At 40.2% G+C, this 17,467-nt stretch overlaps 1 protein-coding gene across 2 annotated transcripts in view; it reads right to left on the reverse strand.

The window, feature by feature from the left end:
• Fas1 (fasciclin 1 Fas1 domain-containing) overlaps window positions 1-17,467 on the reverse strand; it is a 480,077-nt gene that overhangs the window by 89,215 nt on the left and 373,395 nt on the right. For both annotated transcript variants that reach the window (XM_076800371.1, XM_076800370.1), the window contains exons 4-5: window positions 3,386-3,513; window positions 596-692 (exon numbers count right to left, since the gene is read on the reverse strand). In XM_076800371.1, coding sequence (XP_076656486.1) covers window positions 596-692; window positions 3,386-3,513 — 225 coding nt within the window. The remainder of the gene's footprint in view (window positions 1-595; window positions 693-3,385; window positions 3,514-17,467) is intronic.

Here is a 17,467-nt window from a genome sequence, read left to right on the forward strand (position 1 = left end):
ATCCACGATAAAGTGGAACCTCGATTATCCGAACCCCTCGAAAAAACGACCGTTCGACTTCATAGCGTCCTTTTGCAAGTTCCTCTTGCGACGGAACGCGATCAGGGGCAAATTTGGAATACAGCCTTCACAATTACAGCCTAATAACTCTGTATTTTTTATTCCGCAGTTTTTTAATTTTTTTTTGTTCGTTTTATTTTTTATATTATTCATATCGCACGCTCAATTTACGTAACTAACGATCACACAGTTTTGAACAGACGGGAGAAGTGTAAAACTATTAAGTAAATAAGTGAATGAATATTTATATTTTTTTTTTCTTGCAAAGGAGCCAAAAGAAAATTCGTATGTACCGCGCGATCTGTTCGCGGTTGTGCTTGTCAGAAGAAAGAGATGTTCGAGGGAATGAATCAGTCACGCCGCGAAGTTAATGGATTTCGGTTCGGGCACGTCCGCGATCGATCAAAATTTCTCGCCGTCGAGTGATGAGTAAGACGAGCTTGCCGTTGCCTGAATCTTTTGAAGGCTTCGCAACACAGACGATATTAGAGTACTTTCGGGATGATCGATATGGGGAGGTTGCTAAGCAGCTTACCTTGAAACCCTCATCGACGGAGATGAGAAAGGTGTAACGGCCGTCCGCCTTGAAGTCCTCCTGCTTGTTCTCCTTGACGACCCGTTGCCGGAAGATGCTGCGGAAAAATTGCGCCCGTTAATTGAATTGAACGGTGACGTCGGAAACGGCGCGAAACCCACCGGAATGTTGATTACGTTCGCGCGAAACAGCGCGCGCAGTCCGTCAATTTTATCGGGGGGCGAATATCGCGTCTTCCCTCCACCGACCGATTCTCGAAAAGTTCGACGGGAAATCGTTTGCAATTTTTCATCGATTGTTACCGATACTCTGTCGATCGATATATTTCTTGGGCCATTGTTGTAGGTGGGCCGCCGATTCTTTGAGGAGAAGTAATCTTTGGTTTTATTGGACAGCCAGGGAAATTGAACTATTAGAAAAATTATTTCGGGGGAAGCTTCTTTGTGCCTTTTCACCGCCGGGAAATCCTTGTAAGAAGATTTCGATTTGAATGGAGAGACTCGTGGATCTCGTGCTTCACATCTGTTACACGCGGGACAATTTTCCTCGGACTTGGTGGAACGAGCCAACAAAGGTACCGTTTCCTTTCGTGTGGCATTCTTGCAAAATCAAATGTAACGAATCGACATTTTTATGGACATTCAGTTACACGTTTATGCCCGACTCAACAGTAATTTTCTAATTCTAATTTGTGGACAATTTTTAATACTCAACCCTCGCAATGCTGAACTCACCGTAAAGAAATAAAAAAGGCACACAACGCATTGACATCGTCGATGATTTTTCATAGGACCACCCTGTATATTTTTGTATATTCTTGTAGAGCATGACAAGACGAATCCAACGAGTACAATAACCATACTGTTTCGATCATTCATTCTCGAGATATTCGTGTCTGAAAGGAACGAACCTAATCCAAAATCTTACCTTTCAGACAGAAATATCTCGAGATTGAATGATCGTAATGGTATGGTTATTATACTCGTTGGACTCGTCTTTTCATGCTCTACGAGAATATTGAATAAAATATACAGAGTTCTATATAAAAAAATTGAAATTTTATTAATAAATTATTTTGAAAAAGTAGTCTTCGCACTGTTATGTGTATAGCTTTGCTTTGAGTAATTTTCTCGAATATGTCAAATTTTCTCTGAATACGTTATAAGCGTTCTATCTGTTAATTTCAGTGATCAATGCATAAAATTTGCAATATAATTATCAATAATACATGAGGTACTTAAGCTGCTCGACACCCAGCTGTATAAGGTGGTATGAATTTTAGAGAGAAACTGTGAAATATCCTTGTGTGCAAAGTTGACAGCGTGCCCCATACTCAGCGACGGTGTATTAAAAAATGGCTCACGACGTTGTATATTAAAGAACTTGCCAAATCCCCATGCTTCCCGTCGCCAGAAACAACCGAGAATGATGTTTCACCGAGAATAGTAAATGAAATGCAGCAAAGCTTAAAGAAGTTTCGGGACGGACGAAGCTAATTCACTCAAGGTTTACTTACTCCGATGGCAGAGCGGCTGCCTCGGCGCGCCTTTAAATATCGATAAAGACTTGACAAAGTGAGCATCGAAGTTAGTTGAGAACAACTACGGAAGTTGGTTCTATCTTCATCTTCCGGTGAACGTGACCAAACTCGGCGAGTATATTTTACTTAGCAGTTACAACGAGGAAAGAAAGTATTTTTAATAATAACAAGTAGCTGCTCACGTTATCCTATAATATTACTCCGTGGGAGGAGTAATTCAAAATCCTGAATTCAATTTTACTTCTTCTACGAACACTGTGAAATTATTCCGTAAATTCATAAATGGAATATTGCAGCCCTCTGTCTGGAAAATTTATTATTAAGAAGTAATTTTTCCGTATACGTCTTTGATAATGGTTCTATCGAATTTAAAAAAATTTTCTAATTGATAATATGCGTCTGCATAATTATTTTATGAGAATTTACTGATTTATAAAGGATAATAAAAGGTCTGATATATGTATACGTTTTTTATAATGGTTCCGCTGAATTTAAAAAAATTTTCTAATTCATAATATATGTCTGCATAATTATTTTAGAACAACTTACTGATTTATAAAGTATAATAAAAGGTCTAACATACGTATACAGTTCTTATAATGGCTGTATTGAATTTTTAAAAAATTTCTAATGGATAATATATGACTGCATAATTATTTTGTGAGAATTTACTGATTTATAAAGGATAATAGAAGGTCTGATGTACGTATACATCTTTGATAATGGTTCCATTGAATTTAAAAAAATTTTCTAATTGATAATGTATGCCTGGATAATTTTTCTACGTGAATTTACTGATTTCTAAACAATAAAACTTACATTTCGATTTCTGTTCGGACGAAATCAAAATTCGCAGTGTACAAAAGGGAACTGCGCGCGACACGATATTTGGCAACAGTTCTCCATTAAAACTGTGTTTCACTGAACTTTTCAGACATGATGTGCAATCAAAGCGTGATTGTTCACCAATGGGAGGCTTCGTTTGAATAGGTGCATTGCTTCGTGAACAATGCAGTCGCACAATTGCTTGTTTCGAAGAGTGTGCTCGTCAAAAAGAAATGGCGAAGAACTACCACCGGAAGAGTACCGTCTAATTGTTCCAAACAATCAACAATCGATATTGTTCCCCCATTAGAATATTTGTTTTCGCTATTGAAATTTCGATTTTGAAGTAGAAATAGTTTTGCAGAGAAATATCAATACTTTTCGGCCGGACAATTCGATTGGGAAATTAATTAAACATTGCTCACCGTACTCGATGGACACCCAGATCGAGCTCCTCGCTTTGATTCAGGAACTCGTAGGCGTTCGGATTGGAAATCATTTTCCCAGAGTTCGATCGTACTGGTTCCAATACTTCGTTTATGACGTGCAGCACCTATAACAGAATGTAGGAAAAATTTGTGAATAACAATTCAAACACATTTTGTCCAATTTCATTTTTCATTTTAACCCCCTCGTGTTCCGATTTATTCTCAATGTTCAATATAACGTACTAGGTGAAAATACTGTTTTACAATTGAGCTTAATAATAATAAATCGCATCAGAAATTGCAATTTAAAAGTAATCGGTTCGCTTATTTCAATGATTTACGGGTATGTTAATATCACTTGAACACATTTAATTGTCCACATTGAATCAAAATTCCTTGATTCACTTTACAGAATTACCGGAAAAATTATAATAGAAATATAAGACAATAAATATCCTTCGAAAGCTTTGCTATGAAATTCCTCCTCCATTTGTTTATACAATAATTCAAACAAACACACACACACAGACAGACAAGTAAAACTATCACAGCGCCAGAAATTATCCATGAATAATGGAAATAGCATGAATGTACAAGTTACACGGTCCAGCCAGTATATTACATTATTTTAATGCAAGCATGTCTTCATCAAGCTTCTGCGATGAAGCTAGTTTTAATTAAAACGATAGTTACGCCACGCGTTAGTTTATTTATAAATGAAAACAGACGTGTACATATATATGTTATATCCGTTTGCAATTCAAAAACCTCGAAATTAACTCGGCACGATAAATTCGCGAGGATGCTTTCGTTGGCACGCAGTAATCCGAGTAAACTGGCGGGTACTGTTCCAAAGCTTGGTCAGAAAACCAACAAGGGTCAAAACCGTGAAAATTTGAACCCGCCAGTTTCGAAAAAATCGAGAAATTATACTACGATCTCAACTGTGCGTGAAAACCACTGGATTTATTTCCGGATACTAATTTTTTGCTGTCTATTCCCTAGAAAATCCAAAAATAAAAAATACAATACGTTTAGATAATACAATACATAAGAAAAATGGTTTCTTTAAATTGCGGATGAAAAATTGTCTGCGCGCATCCGCGGATGCAAAATAAGAATTGTCTGCATTCATTTCAAGACATTTATTTCTTCTGTTAGTACAGTCTTTACTCGATATATGTCAGAAATATCTAGCCGATACTAGTCCCAGAATTATGAGGGGTCAAGAAGGTCGACAGATCTAGATATATCGATGTGAGATCAGGAGACCACTACTAACAAAACAAAACAAAATAACAATAACACGACATACAATAAGATAACTTCTTTATTTTTCACTATTTTTTTTTTACGGGACTTTCACCAACATTTTCGTGGCATTTTTCTAATGAAAATGATACCAAACACGATATAATTCGGATCATATTTACACTAATTTTCCGTTAATACAATTGTAATACGAAGTAATATTCATCGTTCATTACACAAGTTAATATCATCGGAATAATATCACATTTGGTATCATTTTCATTAGAAAAATATCGCGAATATGTTGGTGAAAGTCCCATAATTGTTATTGGATTAGTAGTGGTCCCACACCGATACACCCGACCAGTATTATACTTACACTGCTCGTGTTTTGGACATATATCGAGTAGACATATATGTTTACACTCCTCGGCGACCGAGGCCTACTCGAGCTTCTGCTGTCCTTCTTTACATTCGGCATTGTATCAAAAAACAGTAAAATTTTCCAGTCGATAATTGTCCCCGAACCCCTTTGTTTTGGACATATATCGAGTAGACATATATGTTTACACACCTCGGCGACCGAGGTCTACTCGAGCTTATGCTGTTCTTCTCTACATTCGGCATTGTATCAAAAAACAGTAAAATTTCCCAATCGATAATTGTCCCCGAACCCCTTTGTTTTGGACATGTATCGAGTAGACATATATGTTTACACACCTCGGCGACCGAGGCCTACTCGAGCTTCCGCTATTCTTCTCTACATTCGGCATTGTATCAAAAAACAGTAAAATCTTCTAGCAGATAATTGTCCCTGAACCCCTGTGTTTTGGACATGTATCGAGTAGACATATATGTTTACACTCCTCGCCGACCGAGGCCTACTCGAGCTTCCGCTGTCCTTTTCTACATTCGGCATTGTATCAAAAAACAGTAAAATCTTCCAGCAGATAATTGTCCCTGAACCCCTGCGTTTTGGACATATATCGAGTAGACATGTATGTTTACACTCCTCGGCGACCGAGGCCTACTCGAGCTTATGCTATTCTTCTCTACATTCGGCATTGTATCAAAAAACAGTAAAATTTCCCAATCGATAATTGTCCCCGAACCCCTTTGTTTTGGACATGTATCGAGTAGACGTATATGTTTACACACCTCGGCGACCGAGGCCTACTCGAGCTTCCGCTGTCCTTTTCTACATTCGGCATTGTATCAAAAAACAGTAAAATCTTCCAGCAGATAATTGTCCCTGAACCCCTGCGTTTTGGACATATATCGAGTAGACATGTATGTTTACACTCCTCGGCGACCGAGGCCTACTCGAGCTTATGCTATTCTTCTCTACATTCGGCATTGTATCAAAAAACAGTAAAATTTCCCAATCGATAATTGTCCCCGAACCCCTTTGTTTTGGACATGTATCGAGTAGACGTATATGTTTACACACCTCGGCGACCGAGGCCTACTCGAGCTTCCGCTATTCTTCTCTACATTCGGCATTGTATCAAAAAACAGTAAAATCTTCTAGCAGATAATTGTCCCTGAACCCCTGTGTTTTGGACATATATCGAGTAGACATACATGTTTATACTCCCCGGCGACCAAGGCAACTGGACCTTCTTTATCCTTTTCTACATTTGGCATTGCATCAAAAAACAGTAAAATTTTCCAGCAGGTAATTGTCCCTGAGACCCTGTGTTTTGGACATATATCGAATAGATATGTATGTTTAGACTCCTCGGCGACCGAGGCCTACTCGAGCTTATGCTGTTCTTCTCTACATTCAGCATTGTATCAAAGAACAGTAAAATCTTCCAGCAGATAATTGTCCCTGAACCCCTGTGTTTTGGACATATATCGAACAGATATGTACGTTTACACTTTTCTACGTCCTTTTCTACGTTCGGCAGTATATCAGGGAACAGTATCGTCTAGCCCATATATGTCCCTGGGTGAGACCCGTGTTGTGGACATATATCGAGTAGACACTGTAATTCTAAGCAGATGTAAATAATACGATACAGCATTTTTCAATTCTTCAGATGTTTCTCCTCGATGCTTGAAGAACCAAAAACCGGAATCTCCGTTGTATAGATTCGATCGTGCTCGAAGCGTTTAGGCGAGAATCCGACATCGTGGAACACGGTGGTGTCGTCGGTCGTCCGTCAACGGCGCGGTGCGGACGGGCAAAGTTAGTTATCGAGTCGAAGAAGAATCCCCGCCGAGATAAAAGAATCACAGGCGATCGCGAAGAAAAGCGGATAAATAGGTTGGCGGTGGGGTGGGGGGTGGAGAGGGGAAAGGGGGGCAGGACGCGTTGCAAGTCGCGAAACTCGGTGGGATAGTAAATGGCCGGTGCACCTTTTCCAATGAGCCTCGGGAACTGATGGCGGTGGGTCGCATCCCGCCGTTTCCAATGGTATCCGACTCGACACCCATGAAATAGTTGCGTTCCCCCTTGGGCTGCAGAATAAATACCCGGGGCGGGCTTCCTTCGGCGGTGTCCCTTTTTCCGGCTCGTTCCTCGCTTTATCTTCTTCCTGCATCGTGTCCCCGTTTCCTTCGAGCTGCGCGGGCCCCGCGATGTCATTTGTCTTACTATATCTTCGCTCCTTTCTCTCCACCCCCGTTGCATCGCGTTTACCCGCGCAGCTTCCAACCCCTCCCCCTCCCTCCCCCCTCCCCCTCCCCCCTCCCGTTACGTCGAACAGGCTCTCGCGGCTTCACGAGATTAACTGTATACTTTCGCGTTTACAAGCGAGCAGGATCTCTGCTGGCAATTTACTCTCCTCCGTGTGGCTTGTCGATCTGAAACGGGGGCAAACCCCCTTTGTGTACTTGTCCCTCCATTGCGTCTCGTTTTCTCTCTTTCTCTCTTTCCCTCTCTCGCGTCTCGTTCCCCTTTTTTATTTCCTCGTTTTACGCGGCAAAATAATTAGACGGTGTCACGTTCTACGACTGCTTCCTTCCGGAATAATTGTTGTGTTACCCGGACGGGAGGATTGTTTATTGCTGTGACACGGGTGCTGGATTGCGGTTCTTTTCTTGTCGTTTTATTTGAGCGTTGCTTAGTGCTGCTGGTTAGCATTGCTTTTATATTGTAGATCGGGACACTAATGGTTTGACTATGTAGCCGGTTTACCGTTTGGTTAAACTTCACCTTGGCAACCCAGAATTTTTAAACTTTTTAATATATAATCTTGTACATCTTGGCGAGAAAATGTCAAAAATCGAAGTTTTGAGGCGAGGAATTCACTGTTTCAAAAGTTATGGTTTTAAAAGTATTATGTAACCTTATTTTTGTCAACTGATTTAGTTTGCTGTACCAGTGTTCACGCGTTGACGTCTCTATTTTAATATACAGGGTGTCTCACATAAATGGGAACACCTAAATATCTTTCAGAAAACTTCAGAGGACAAAGTGACACTATTGCAGGGGGGCAATCTCTGCTGAAACACGTAAGTTTTAAACTTCCACATTTCATCCGCTTCAACATGATTATTCTTGCTCAAGGTCATTTCAAGGTCAAAAAGGTGGTATTCACTAACTTCAGTTCTGTCTATCATGTTATTGTAAAAAAATATACTATTCCATCTAAAAAAACACCGGTGACCTTGAAATTTCATTAAAAAACACGAATTAAAAAATTTTTTTCTTCACCATTATATTGCCCCCCTGCAATAGTGTCACTTTGTCCTCTGAAGTTTTCTGATAGGACTGTAAATACGAAAGATATTTAGGTGTTCCCATTTATGTTGGAGACCCTGTATAATCGTTGGAACGTCGGATCTTTAAAGCATTAATGGGAAGAAATAATTATTGGAGCCATGCTGCAGACGGAGGGTTGAAATTGTGTTATGCTTGTTGGAGTCCGCCGATAAGTGTACAGAGGTTTTTCGAATTTTCGGATCCATAGCTCAATGGTATCAGGTGAATTAAATGGGTGTTCGTATTTTTATCAAACAAATTTCCAGCGACCTCCCTGTTGTTTCGCGGTCGATGCAATGAATCTCGGAGTGACTTAAAGGGGATAACTTCATCCGAGCTGCTCCCGCAAGCCGGCGGAACAACAGCGACGGCCCGGACACGCGCTTTAACCTCGAAACCGTTTTACTTTTTCCTCTAAACGAAATGTTTTATCATCGCGATTGAAAGTTCTTTGAAGTTGCCGAAGATTTAAAGTTCCGCGGCGTGTTTTGATTCACTTAAAGTACTTTCAGCCAATTACAACGGTCCGCTGTACAGCACGGTGCAGGCTGGTTAGACCTCGGCGGTCTTGGTGCTCTTTTGCAGTCGTTTCCTGGCGCGATAAAAAATCTTTAATTTCGTTTGCATATCTCGATTGTTGTAAAAATGTTCGTACAGGTATAATTCTGGCATTTTTCTGATTAAAACGAGCCCGAACACGACACAGTTCCGACCACATTTGCCTGTGCAATTCCCGGTTTTGTAGAACCTCGATTATGCGAACCGATGTGCACAGTTTGTACATGTGAACAGTTCAATTGTAAATCGACTCATATACAATACGATGCAGTATGCAAATCTATACAGACTTTATCTGAGACTGTAACAGTTCTATTAGTTGAAAATTGATAAATTCGCATAATCGAGGTTCTATTAAATCGTGGATTAAACGGGCAAATATGCTTCGAATTATGTCGTGTTTGGGCTCATTTTAATCAGAAAAATGTCACGAATATGATGATAAAGGTATCAACAAAAAATCATAAGGAACACAAAAGTTGTGTCACTGGATTAGTATTGTCTCAGCGATACTCCGGTGTGGATGGTCTGGTTCCACGTCAGCAGTAAGACACCCAGTGTCAGTGCACAATGTAAGTGACACTTAGGTGGCGAAGTTTTCACATATATCGAGGCATTACTGTATACTTTCTTCCCCGAACTAAAAGTTAGGCTTACCGTCCCTCGTACATTTCGATACCTCCCTCCGAGGTGATGTTGGATCTTTTTGCGAGAAGGTCGATGGCATAAAAAAAATCTGATCCGTCGTGAGGACAGGACCGGGGTCAGCGGATCTAGTTTTAATCTCGCGGAGGAGGGAAGAAACCGTGGGAGGAAGTGAATTGGCGCCATGGTGTCTGGACGCCACACCCTATCGACCCCAGAATCGTTTACAGACCTGCTGTACCGGGACGAAGAAAAGCTTCGGAGTTCGTCTACGCTGGTGCAATGTTATGTTGCAAAACACGTCGCGAATTCCCGGATAAAGAATTGAATTTTCATGGGAACCATCCGCTAAAAACAGCGAACGGTTCGAAGCATCGCAATTAATTTTCTTGCACCGAACCGAGAGGAGTAAAATATATTTTCCCTTCCATTATTATTCGACTGCGTATTTTTATGCGAGATAAAAAATTGTCTGCGTTCGTTGTAAAATACCCAATTATTTATTTCTTCTAATAAATTTACGCACGAACGGATTCGTAGAAATAGGCGTCGGATTATCGGTGAACGAATTGTAATGTGGCCTGCAATTTTGGGCAGATACGCAATTTCCTATTTTGGGGGGGGGGGGGTCGAACGGATGACAAAAGCCGGTTCTCCGCAGCCGTGTAAAAGCGTTGTCGAGCGAACGGAATTGGACCGACAGTTTATGCTCGCAATTCGCGCATGGTGCACGTCTTATCGCCAGTTTTGCGACCGATTGGCAACGAGTCGCGCGAACTTCGACGTGTTTTTACTACTGTCTCTGTGTATCACTTACCGTCCTTACCGGAAAGTAATAGCTTCCGGAACTGGGGCGAATCGAATGAATTGTTTTCCGTGACCCGAAACGAGCTCCTCCTCGTTCGTCCTCCTCCAGAAGGAACAGGGCCAAACTTGGTGAACCTTGTTGATTTCGTTTCATGAATATTTCAACGTACCGCGAAGTTACGGGCGAGACAGGGCGATTTCGGTAAGACCTGATTTTTAACAAAATTCACTCGGTTTCGTAATTTGATTACGGAATCTTGTTAAGGAATTTTCCCGTTGTTGGCCATCCCGGAGTTTTTGATGAAATTTCGAGCAATCGCCCGGATTTGCATTTTTATACATTACTTTATCAAAAGAGAAATTGAATGGGAATTGGTTCCCGTCGTTCGAGGCTTTTCCGGCCGAACGTCGCGTCGTCGCCCACGCAGGTGCCATTTTCCTGTGAACGGTGCCAAATTTCACAATTCTTCTGAACTTTTCCTTAAAACGACTGTCCTTCAATATTCGGGATTAGTTAATTTTTTAGTAGCATCCTTAAAAGAATATTTAAAATATTGGCGACAAGTTGTCTAAACGGAGGTGCCATTTTCCTGTGAACGGTGCCAAATTTAACAATTCTCCTGAATTCTTTCTTCAAGCGATTGTACATCACTGTTCGAGCTTTCCTGCTTAGTTAATTTTCTCGTAGCATTGTTAAAAGAATATTCAAAAAATTGGTGATAAGTTGCCTAAACGGAGGTGCCATTTTCCTGTGAACGTTGCCAAATTTCACAATTCTTCTGAATTTTTCCTTAAAACGACTGTCCTTCAATATTCGAGCTTAGTTAATTTTTTAGTAGCATCCTTAAAAGAATATTTAAAATATTGGCGACAAGTTGTCTAAACGGAGGTGCCATTTTCCTGTGAACGGTGTCAAATTTACCAATTCTCCTGAATTCTTTCTTCAAGCAATTGTACATCACTGTTCGAGCTTTCCTGCTTAGTTAATTTTCTCGTAGCATTGTTAAAACAATATTTAAAAAATTGGTGATAAGTTGCCTAAACGGAGGTGCCATTTTCCTGTGAACGTTGCCTTTAACAATTTTCGCGAATTCTCTTCTTAAATTTATTATTGGCATGTTTGGAAAAATATTTGAAAAAAATTGGTGAATATTTTCTGAATGGAGTGGCCATTTATTGCCATTTGTATAGTCGACGTTAACACTAAACCTACCACGGTCAAAATGACCGGTTTTATATTTTACAATTATTGAATCTATAAAAATTCATTCCTAGAAAATAGAGGAATAAATTTCCTTGTCCAAGCATTTATTATATTAAAAAATACGGACAATCTCAATAAATTTAAAGTTGCCATTTTTATAAGGCGATATTTACTTGATACTGTTAATGGTTGGCAGGTTTAGTGTTAATATCGAACGTGCAAATATAATGGTTTCGAATTATGTAGTTTGTGGGCGATACACCACAGTGTTGTGAATAAAATTTTTCTTCGCACATTATCCGAGGTAAATAATTAAGCAGCCAGCGTGCCGTTCGCGAAAGTTTATGGCCGCAAGGTGCGGACAAACGGAGTCGGTGTAAAATTCCAACCCATTAACTTAGCATTCGTTAATTTACGCGACCTCGGGGACGCCGCGAAGACACAATTAATTACGAATAGCCATAACGAACCATTCGCCTGTTTTTATTAATGGCCACGCTCGAGAGTGCAAACGTGACTTTGGCCCCAAGATGGCGACTACGATGGCGCAAACTTCGAATTAACGACCTCTTGGAAGAACACTCTAACGAAAAAATTGTAGGAAATAAATAGAAACACTTGCGCATACTGCAATTCATTTATTTGAGAGAATTTCAAGCCCATAAAATTGTACAGTGCGATGATCTAAAATTACGCGTGATAAACGATAGTTTAATTTTATTTTTATCTGTAGTATATTCTTGGAAAGTTTATTCCGGAACATATGAGACACCCTGTACAGCACGATATGGAAATGCTCGATTATATTCGACGGACTAAAATTATAATTACAAGTCCTTTTGTTAGCAAATAATTGTCAATATCAACGTTAATGGAATATATCTATCCCCAACACAGATAATAGTTACCGGACTTTTGTTGTATCACCATTGCGAGGTTTATTTTATTTCGCCAATCGATTAAAACTCCAATTAGATATGTCACGAGTAATTCATCGGTTTCATAATTATCGCTTGTTAATACGGACGGAATAGCGTAGCCAAATTAATATGCGAATTCGATTCAGACACGGATAACATTTTCGAAACGGTTCACAGATCTTCCATAACGTGACAAGTTCAGTGGAACAATTGATTGAACAATGACTGCCACATTCATACATACATCTATATTTAAAAAAATCAACGCGTTTTGCAAAATCCTATGCGATTTCCTAGCAAATATTATACAAAATCCAAAAATATTTCAAATTGTGGGATTGCCAATCTACATAATATTCGCAAAGGGGGACGTTCAAGTTGATGATATAATAAAATAATACTAGCACAATTATTTGGCAAAAATAAAATACACAATTAAAAATAGAGCACTGTTCCTCAAGATTTGCACAATAACGACGGTATTCCAAATTCTCCCCTAATCGCGTCCTGTCACGAGAAAAAATCGCAAGAGAAGTCTACGAATTGGAACACTCGTCTCACCGAGCAGAGTTCGGATAAGCGAGGTTCTACTATACCGTGGATCAAGCGAGCAAACATGATCCAAATTGGGTCGTGTTGGGTATCATTTTAACCGTAAAAGCGTCAGGAATACGTTGACAACAGTGCCGAAAACATATCATTGGGAACAAAATTGCTACGGTAGGACTAATCTCACCGACACACTGGCTCCCAGGCAATTCTATTGTCGAACGAAGCGTTCCAAACCTAACCGTTACCAAGAAGAACTCTCGACGATAGCTTGTCGAGCACCGAGTGTATTGACAAATAGTAGAGTCTCTCGGTGGCAATCGAAAACAATGGGATTAAACAGTTCCGACGCACTATCCCGTGCATGTTCCGCGAGAGCGGGGAACGGTGAAGAATAGTCCGTGACAAACAATCGAATTTCGAAGTTGCTGAACTCGCCTGTCCGGGGGAATATATATCAAATCGTATAAGAAATTAAGGATTCGTTCCGGAGCTTCGGTCCTCTGTTCGCCCAATGACTCGTGTCCGGCAAGAAAGATAAATGGCCGTCAAAGGAACACGGGGGAGAGAAAGAAAGAGATCGAGATCGAGAGAGAGAGAGAGAGAGAGAGAGAGAGAGAGGGAGAGAGAGAGAGAGTTTGGTCTCTTTCTCGCGAGACCGAAGCGAAACGATTCATTTCTAGGCAGCCACTCTGGCATACAAACCTGGTAGCTCGTTGTTTTTTCTTTCTCCCTTCGTTTCCTCGCGGAAGACCCTCCCCGGATAAATGGAACACGGTCTCTTCCTCCGTCGTTCTTCTTCCTATTTTCTTTGTTATCGCACAATCTCTGTTTTCTCCTTGTCTCTTTCTCTTTTCTCTCTCTCTCTCTCTCTCTCTCTCTCTCTCGCGCTCTCTCTCCTCGCAGCCACGGTTTGTCTTTATCGAACGCGGACTGCTGCCCTCAGTATGCTGCGGGAAGGGAAAGAATATTTCCGCGAGGAGAGCTTTATAAACTGGAATCGACAGCTTATCGCATCGCCTACCGTGCTCGCGATCTACCACGCGTGCAAGGATCCTACTCGCGTTTATGCGTGGGAACACCGGGCTCTCGCGAGAACGGAATAAAGGAAATGGCCAACAAAATAAACGTACGTTCCGTTGCTAAATGTTAACCTTCCGTTTTGCGAACGTCGCACTGTGGTCCAGATCGAGGAATTAGCTGTTCACAAAGATTTTAGCAATGTTTCAAGACTTCGAGCAATAATAAAGTAGGTCATTGGATTCGTCTTGACGTTAACTATAACATTATCAAGTAAAAAATATATAGTGACGATTAAGAAATCAAGGTGACATTCATTTTTTATTTAACAAACAATTTTTTTTTCAAGTATTTATATTGAACTTTATAGAAGAGTAATTACTGATTAATTTTTGTTGGAAACATTTTCTTGTTAGAGTACCGGAAATGACCGAAAAATTGCGATAAACTTGGGAATAATGAATGATGTTTAGCATATTATTGAAACAAATGGTGATGTTTGAAATTTGTCTTTACAGGTATCTGTCATTTTATAAAAAGACACTCAATTTTGCCATGTTCACCATTTTCCTATCTGCAGCAGTTTCCAAGATATTCGTGGAAAATGTTTTTTACCCTCGACTTTCGGGTTTTGACCTTAGCTGTTACCAGATTTTGAAATAACAATATAATCTTTAATTTTGGGAATAATGTGCTTTTTTACCTTAAATTGCGCAGTCATAGAAGGGGGGGGGGGCATTGCGTTGCATAGAGGCGCTTTGAACAATAATAACTTGTGTACCGGGACCGAATCTGATGTGAATCTTGCATGATTTTATGGAGAAAAGTGTACTGAAAATAATGCACTTTGATACAATGCGAAACTATATGGAACTCAAAAGATATCCTTTACCAATGATAGAAAACTGTGAAGATCCTCTTTAGTTTACTAAGCATTGTTGTTTCAATAAATTATAAACATTAAATCTTAGTACACAAGATATACTCTCAATGTAGAAAAATACTATTTATTTGAAACAAAAATGGACACATAATATTACATAGATTCTCCAGGATATCAATAAGAAATGAGGCAATTTTTTCGGTGAAAAATAGAATTCATAAAGTGTTGATTTTTAAATGCTTGATAAGCCTCGTTAATTTCACCGTTTTCGAATGTTATGGACATTTAAAAAGCAACATACATTCGATAAACATCAATTAGGATTAACATATTAGGTCGTCCCATAAGCAATGTCGTCTCTTATTCTTTAATTGGATACCACAACAATTTTTCAAGAATACAAAAAGTCAGGTGGACGAAGAATGTCATTGAAAATTATGGTGAATACTTGAACGATTAAATATAAATTAAAAAATAAATTAAAAAGCGATCCCCATTTCGGATCTAATATCGTAGTATAACTAATTGTATAAAATGATATTAAATAAATAGTAAATGGTATTCTTTAGAAGAACGAGTAGAAATAATTTTCAATTATGTAGTTTCAATGGTAACTGATGTATCAGTGGGATCTGTGCACAAATTGAAATTGTTTAAACATAACAAGTTTCATCCTTATAAAATGCAGTTGCACCAATAGTTATTGGAGGATGACTTTGACAGGCGGATTGAGTTTTGTGAGAAATTAATAAATATGATCAACGTCACTCCTAATCCAATTAAAAACATTTGTTTTAGTGACGAATGCACTTTTCTCTTAAACAACGCTGTAAATCGTCATAACTGTCGTTATTGAAGTGACGAAAATCCACATCTTATTAGGGAAAAAATAAATGTTTGGGCAGGCATTTTAGAAAATTCTATTACAGGTCCTCTGTTTGTCCAAGAGAATTTGAATGGCAAGCGTGACTCGCTCTACTTCTCTTTAAATATCTCCGAAACTAGTGCGCAGATAAAAAAAAGTATCCTACGAAAATTGCTGGTCTTTTTCCGTACAACAAGATCCCATAATAAAAAATATGGGTTTCCATTTGAAAAACAAAGTTGACCTTCAAATGACCTTGAAAACCTTTCCCCCTCGAAATCCTTGGACACGTGTTCTACACTTTTTTTAAATATCTTTCATGCTTTTGCGAGATATTCGGCTGGAAAGTTTTCCAATGAACTCCCTGTATAAATGCTATTCAGAGGAAAAATTTAACAAAACAGCGCTGACAAAATAGAGAGTGTTGCTTTGAAGCAACCGTTTCCCAAGCGGAAATCAGTTCGCCCGAAGTCACCGGGTGAGATTTATGGCATCGAACTGCGGTGTGGCATTGAGGGAGCGGTGTGTCCCTCAAGTACCGCGATTTTTACTCGATCTGGCGCGCTATCACGCCCACTTTCTTTCTGTATGCGCACCCTTCATAGTCACCCCTAATCGTAGTGTTTCTTCGTCCGCCGTCGTCAGGGCTGGCTCTTGGTTCCCCAGGCCCCTGCATATTTAAACAAGCCCGGTGCACTGTGCGTTTCATCTTCGGGGGGTGTTCGGGACGAATTCGGCATTTACGCCCCGGCTCGGAAATCTCGGCTTTATTTCGTCCCAAATCGAGTTACTGCTGGAACCAACTTCGCCGCCATCGTCGTCGTCGTCGGCGGCGGCGGCGTCTCTCGCTTTTCCCTTTTTGTCCCCGTCGCATTTCCTAGGACTCCCGGGACGAGTTTCTCTATGGCCTGCCAGAGTGTCTCGTAAAAGGAAATTGTGCCATGAAGAAAACGCGCCGGCCGAGACCGCGGAAACGGCCGGATTTACTGCGGGACAAGAGATTATCGTAATGTTAATTCGTGGTTGGTTGATTTCCTGCGATGCTTCTTGTTGGATACGCGTACGGTACGCGGGATGTCGTAGTACCGCCCGTACACGGACCATTCTTCGGCTATAGCGCGCGCTCTTCACGCCATACTTATCGCCTAACAGTCGAAAACAACGTTCCCCATTGCTTCATTCTCTTCCGGATTGGAATCGTGCAATTTTTGTCGTTCCGAAGACTCTACGTCAAAGAAATAAGAATATGGTTAAACTTCGCCTCGGGAAGCCAGAAATTTTCAATTATTCTTTATGCAATCCTGTAGATTTTGGCGAGGAAATTCCGAAAATCCAAGTTTCAAGCCTAGGGGACCACCAGTTCGAACGTTAGGCGTGTGTAAAGATGGGCGATTTTCAGCGTTTTTGACAGGTAAGGGCGCGGCGCCATTTGGCGGTAATGCCGATAACGTAGAGCATCGATCTTTCTGAGTAAAAAATCTTCTCCGCACACATGACTAAAAAAATAAAAAGTTGTAAATACAATTTGCAATCCTTAATCGCTCGAGTGGCTCGACCAAGAAGTGAAGAAGCGAGATACAGTGTCACCGCAATAATACCCCATTGGTTCAGCAATGAAACATTTCGTCCCGCATCCAGTTTGCGCGAACACGGCATTAGTATTTT

This window comes from Halictus rubicundus, chromosome 14, assembly GCF_050948215.1.
Source record: "Halictus rubicundus isolate RS-2024b chromosome 14, iyHalRubi1_principal, whole genome shotgun sequence".
NCBI classification, from domain to species: Eukaryota; Metazoa; Arthropoda; class Insecta; order Hymenoptera; family Halictidae; genus Halictus; species Halictus rubicundus.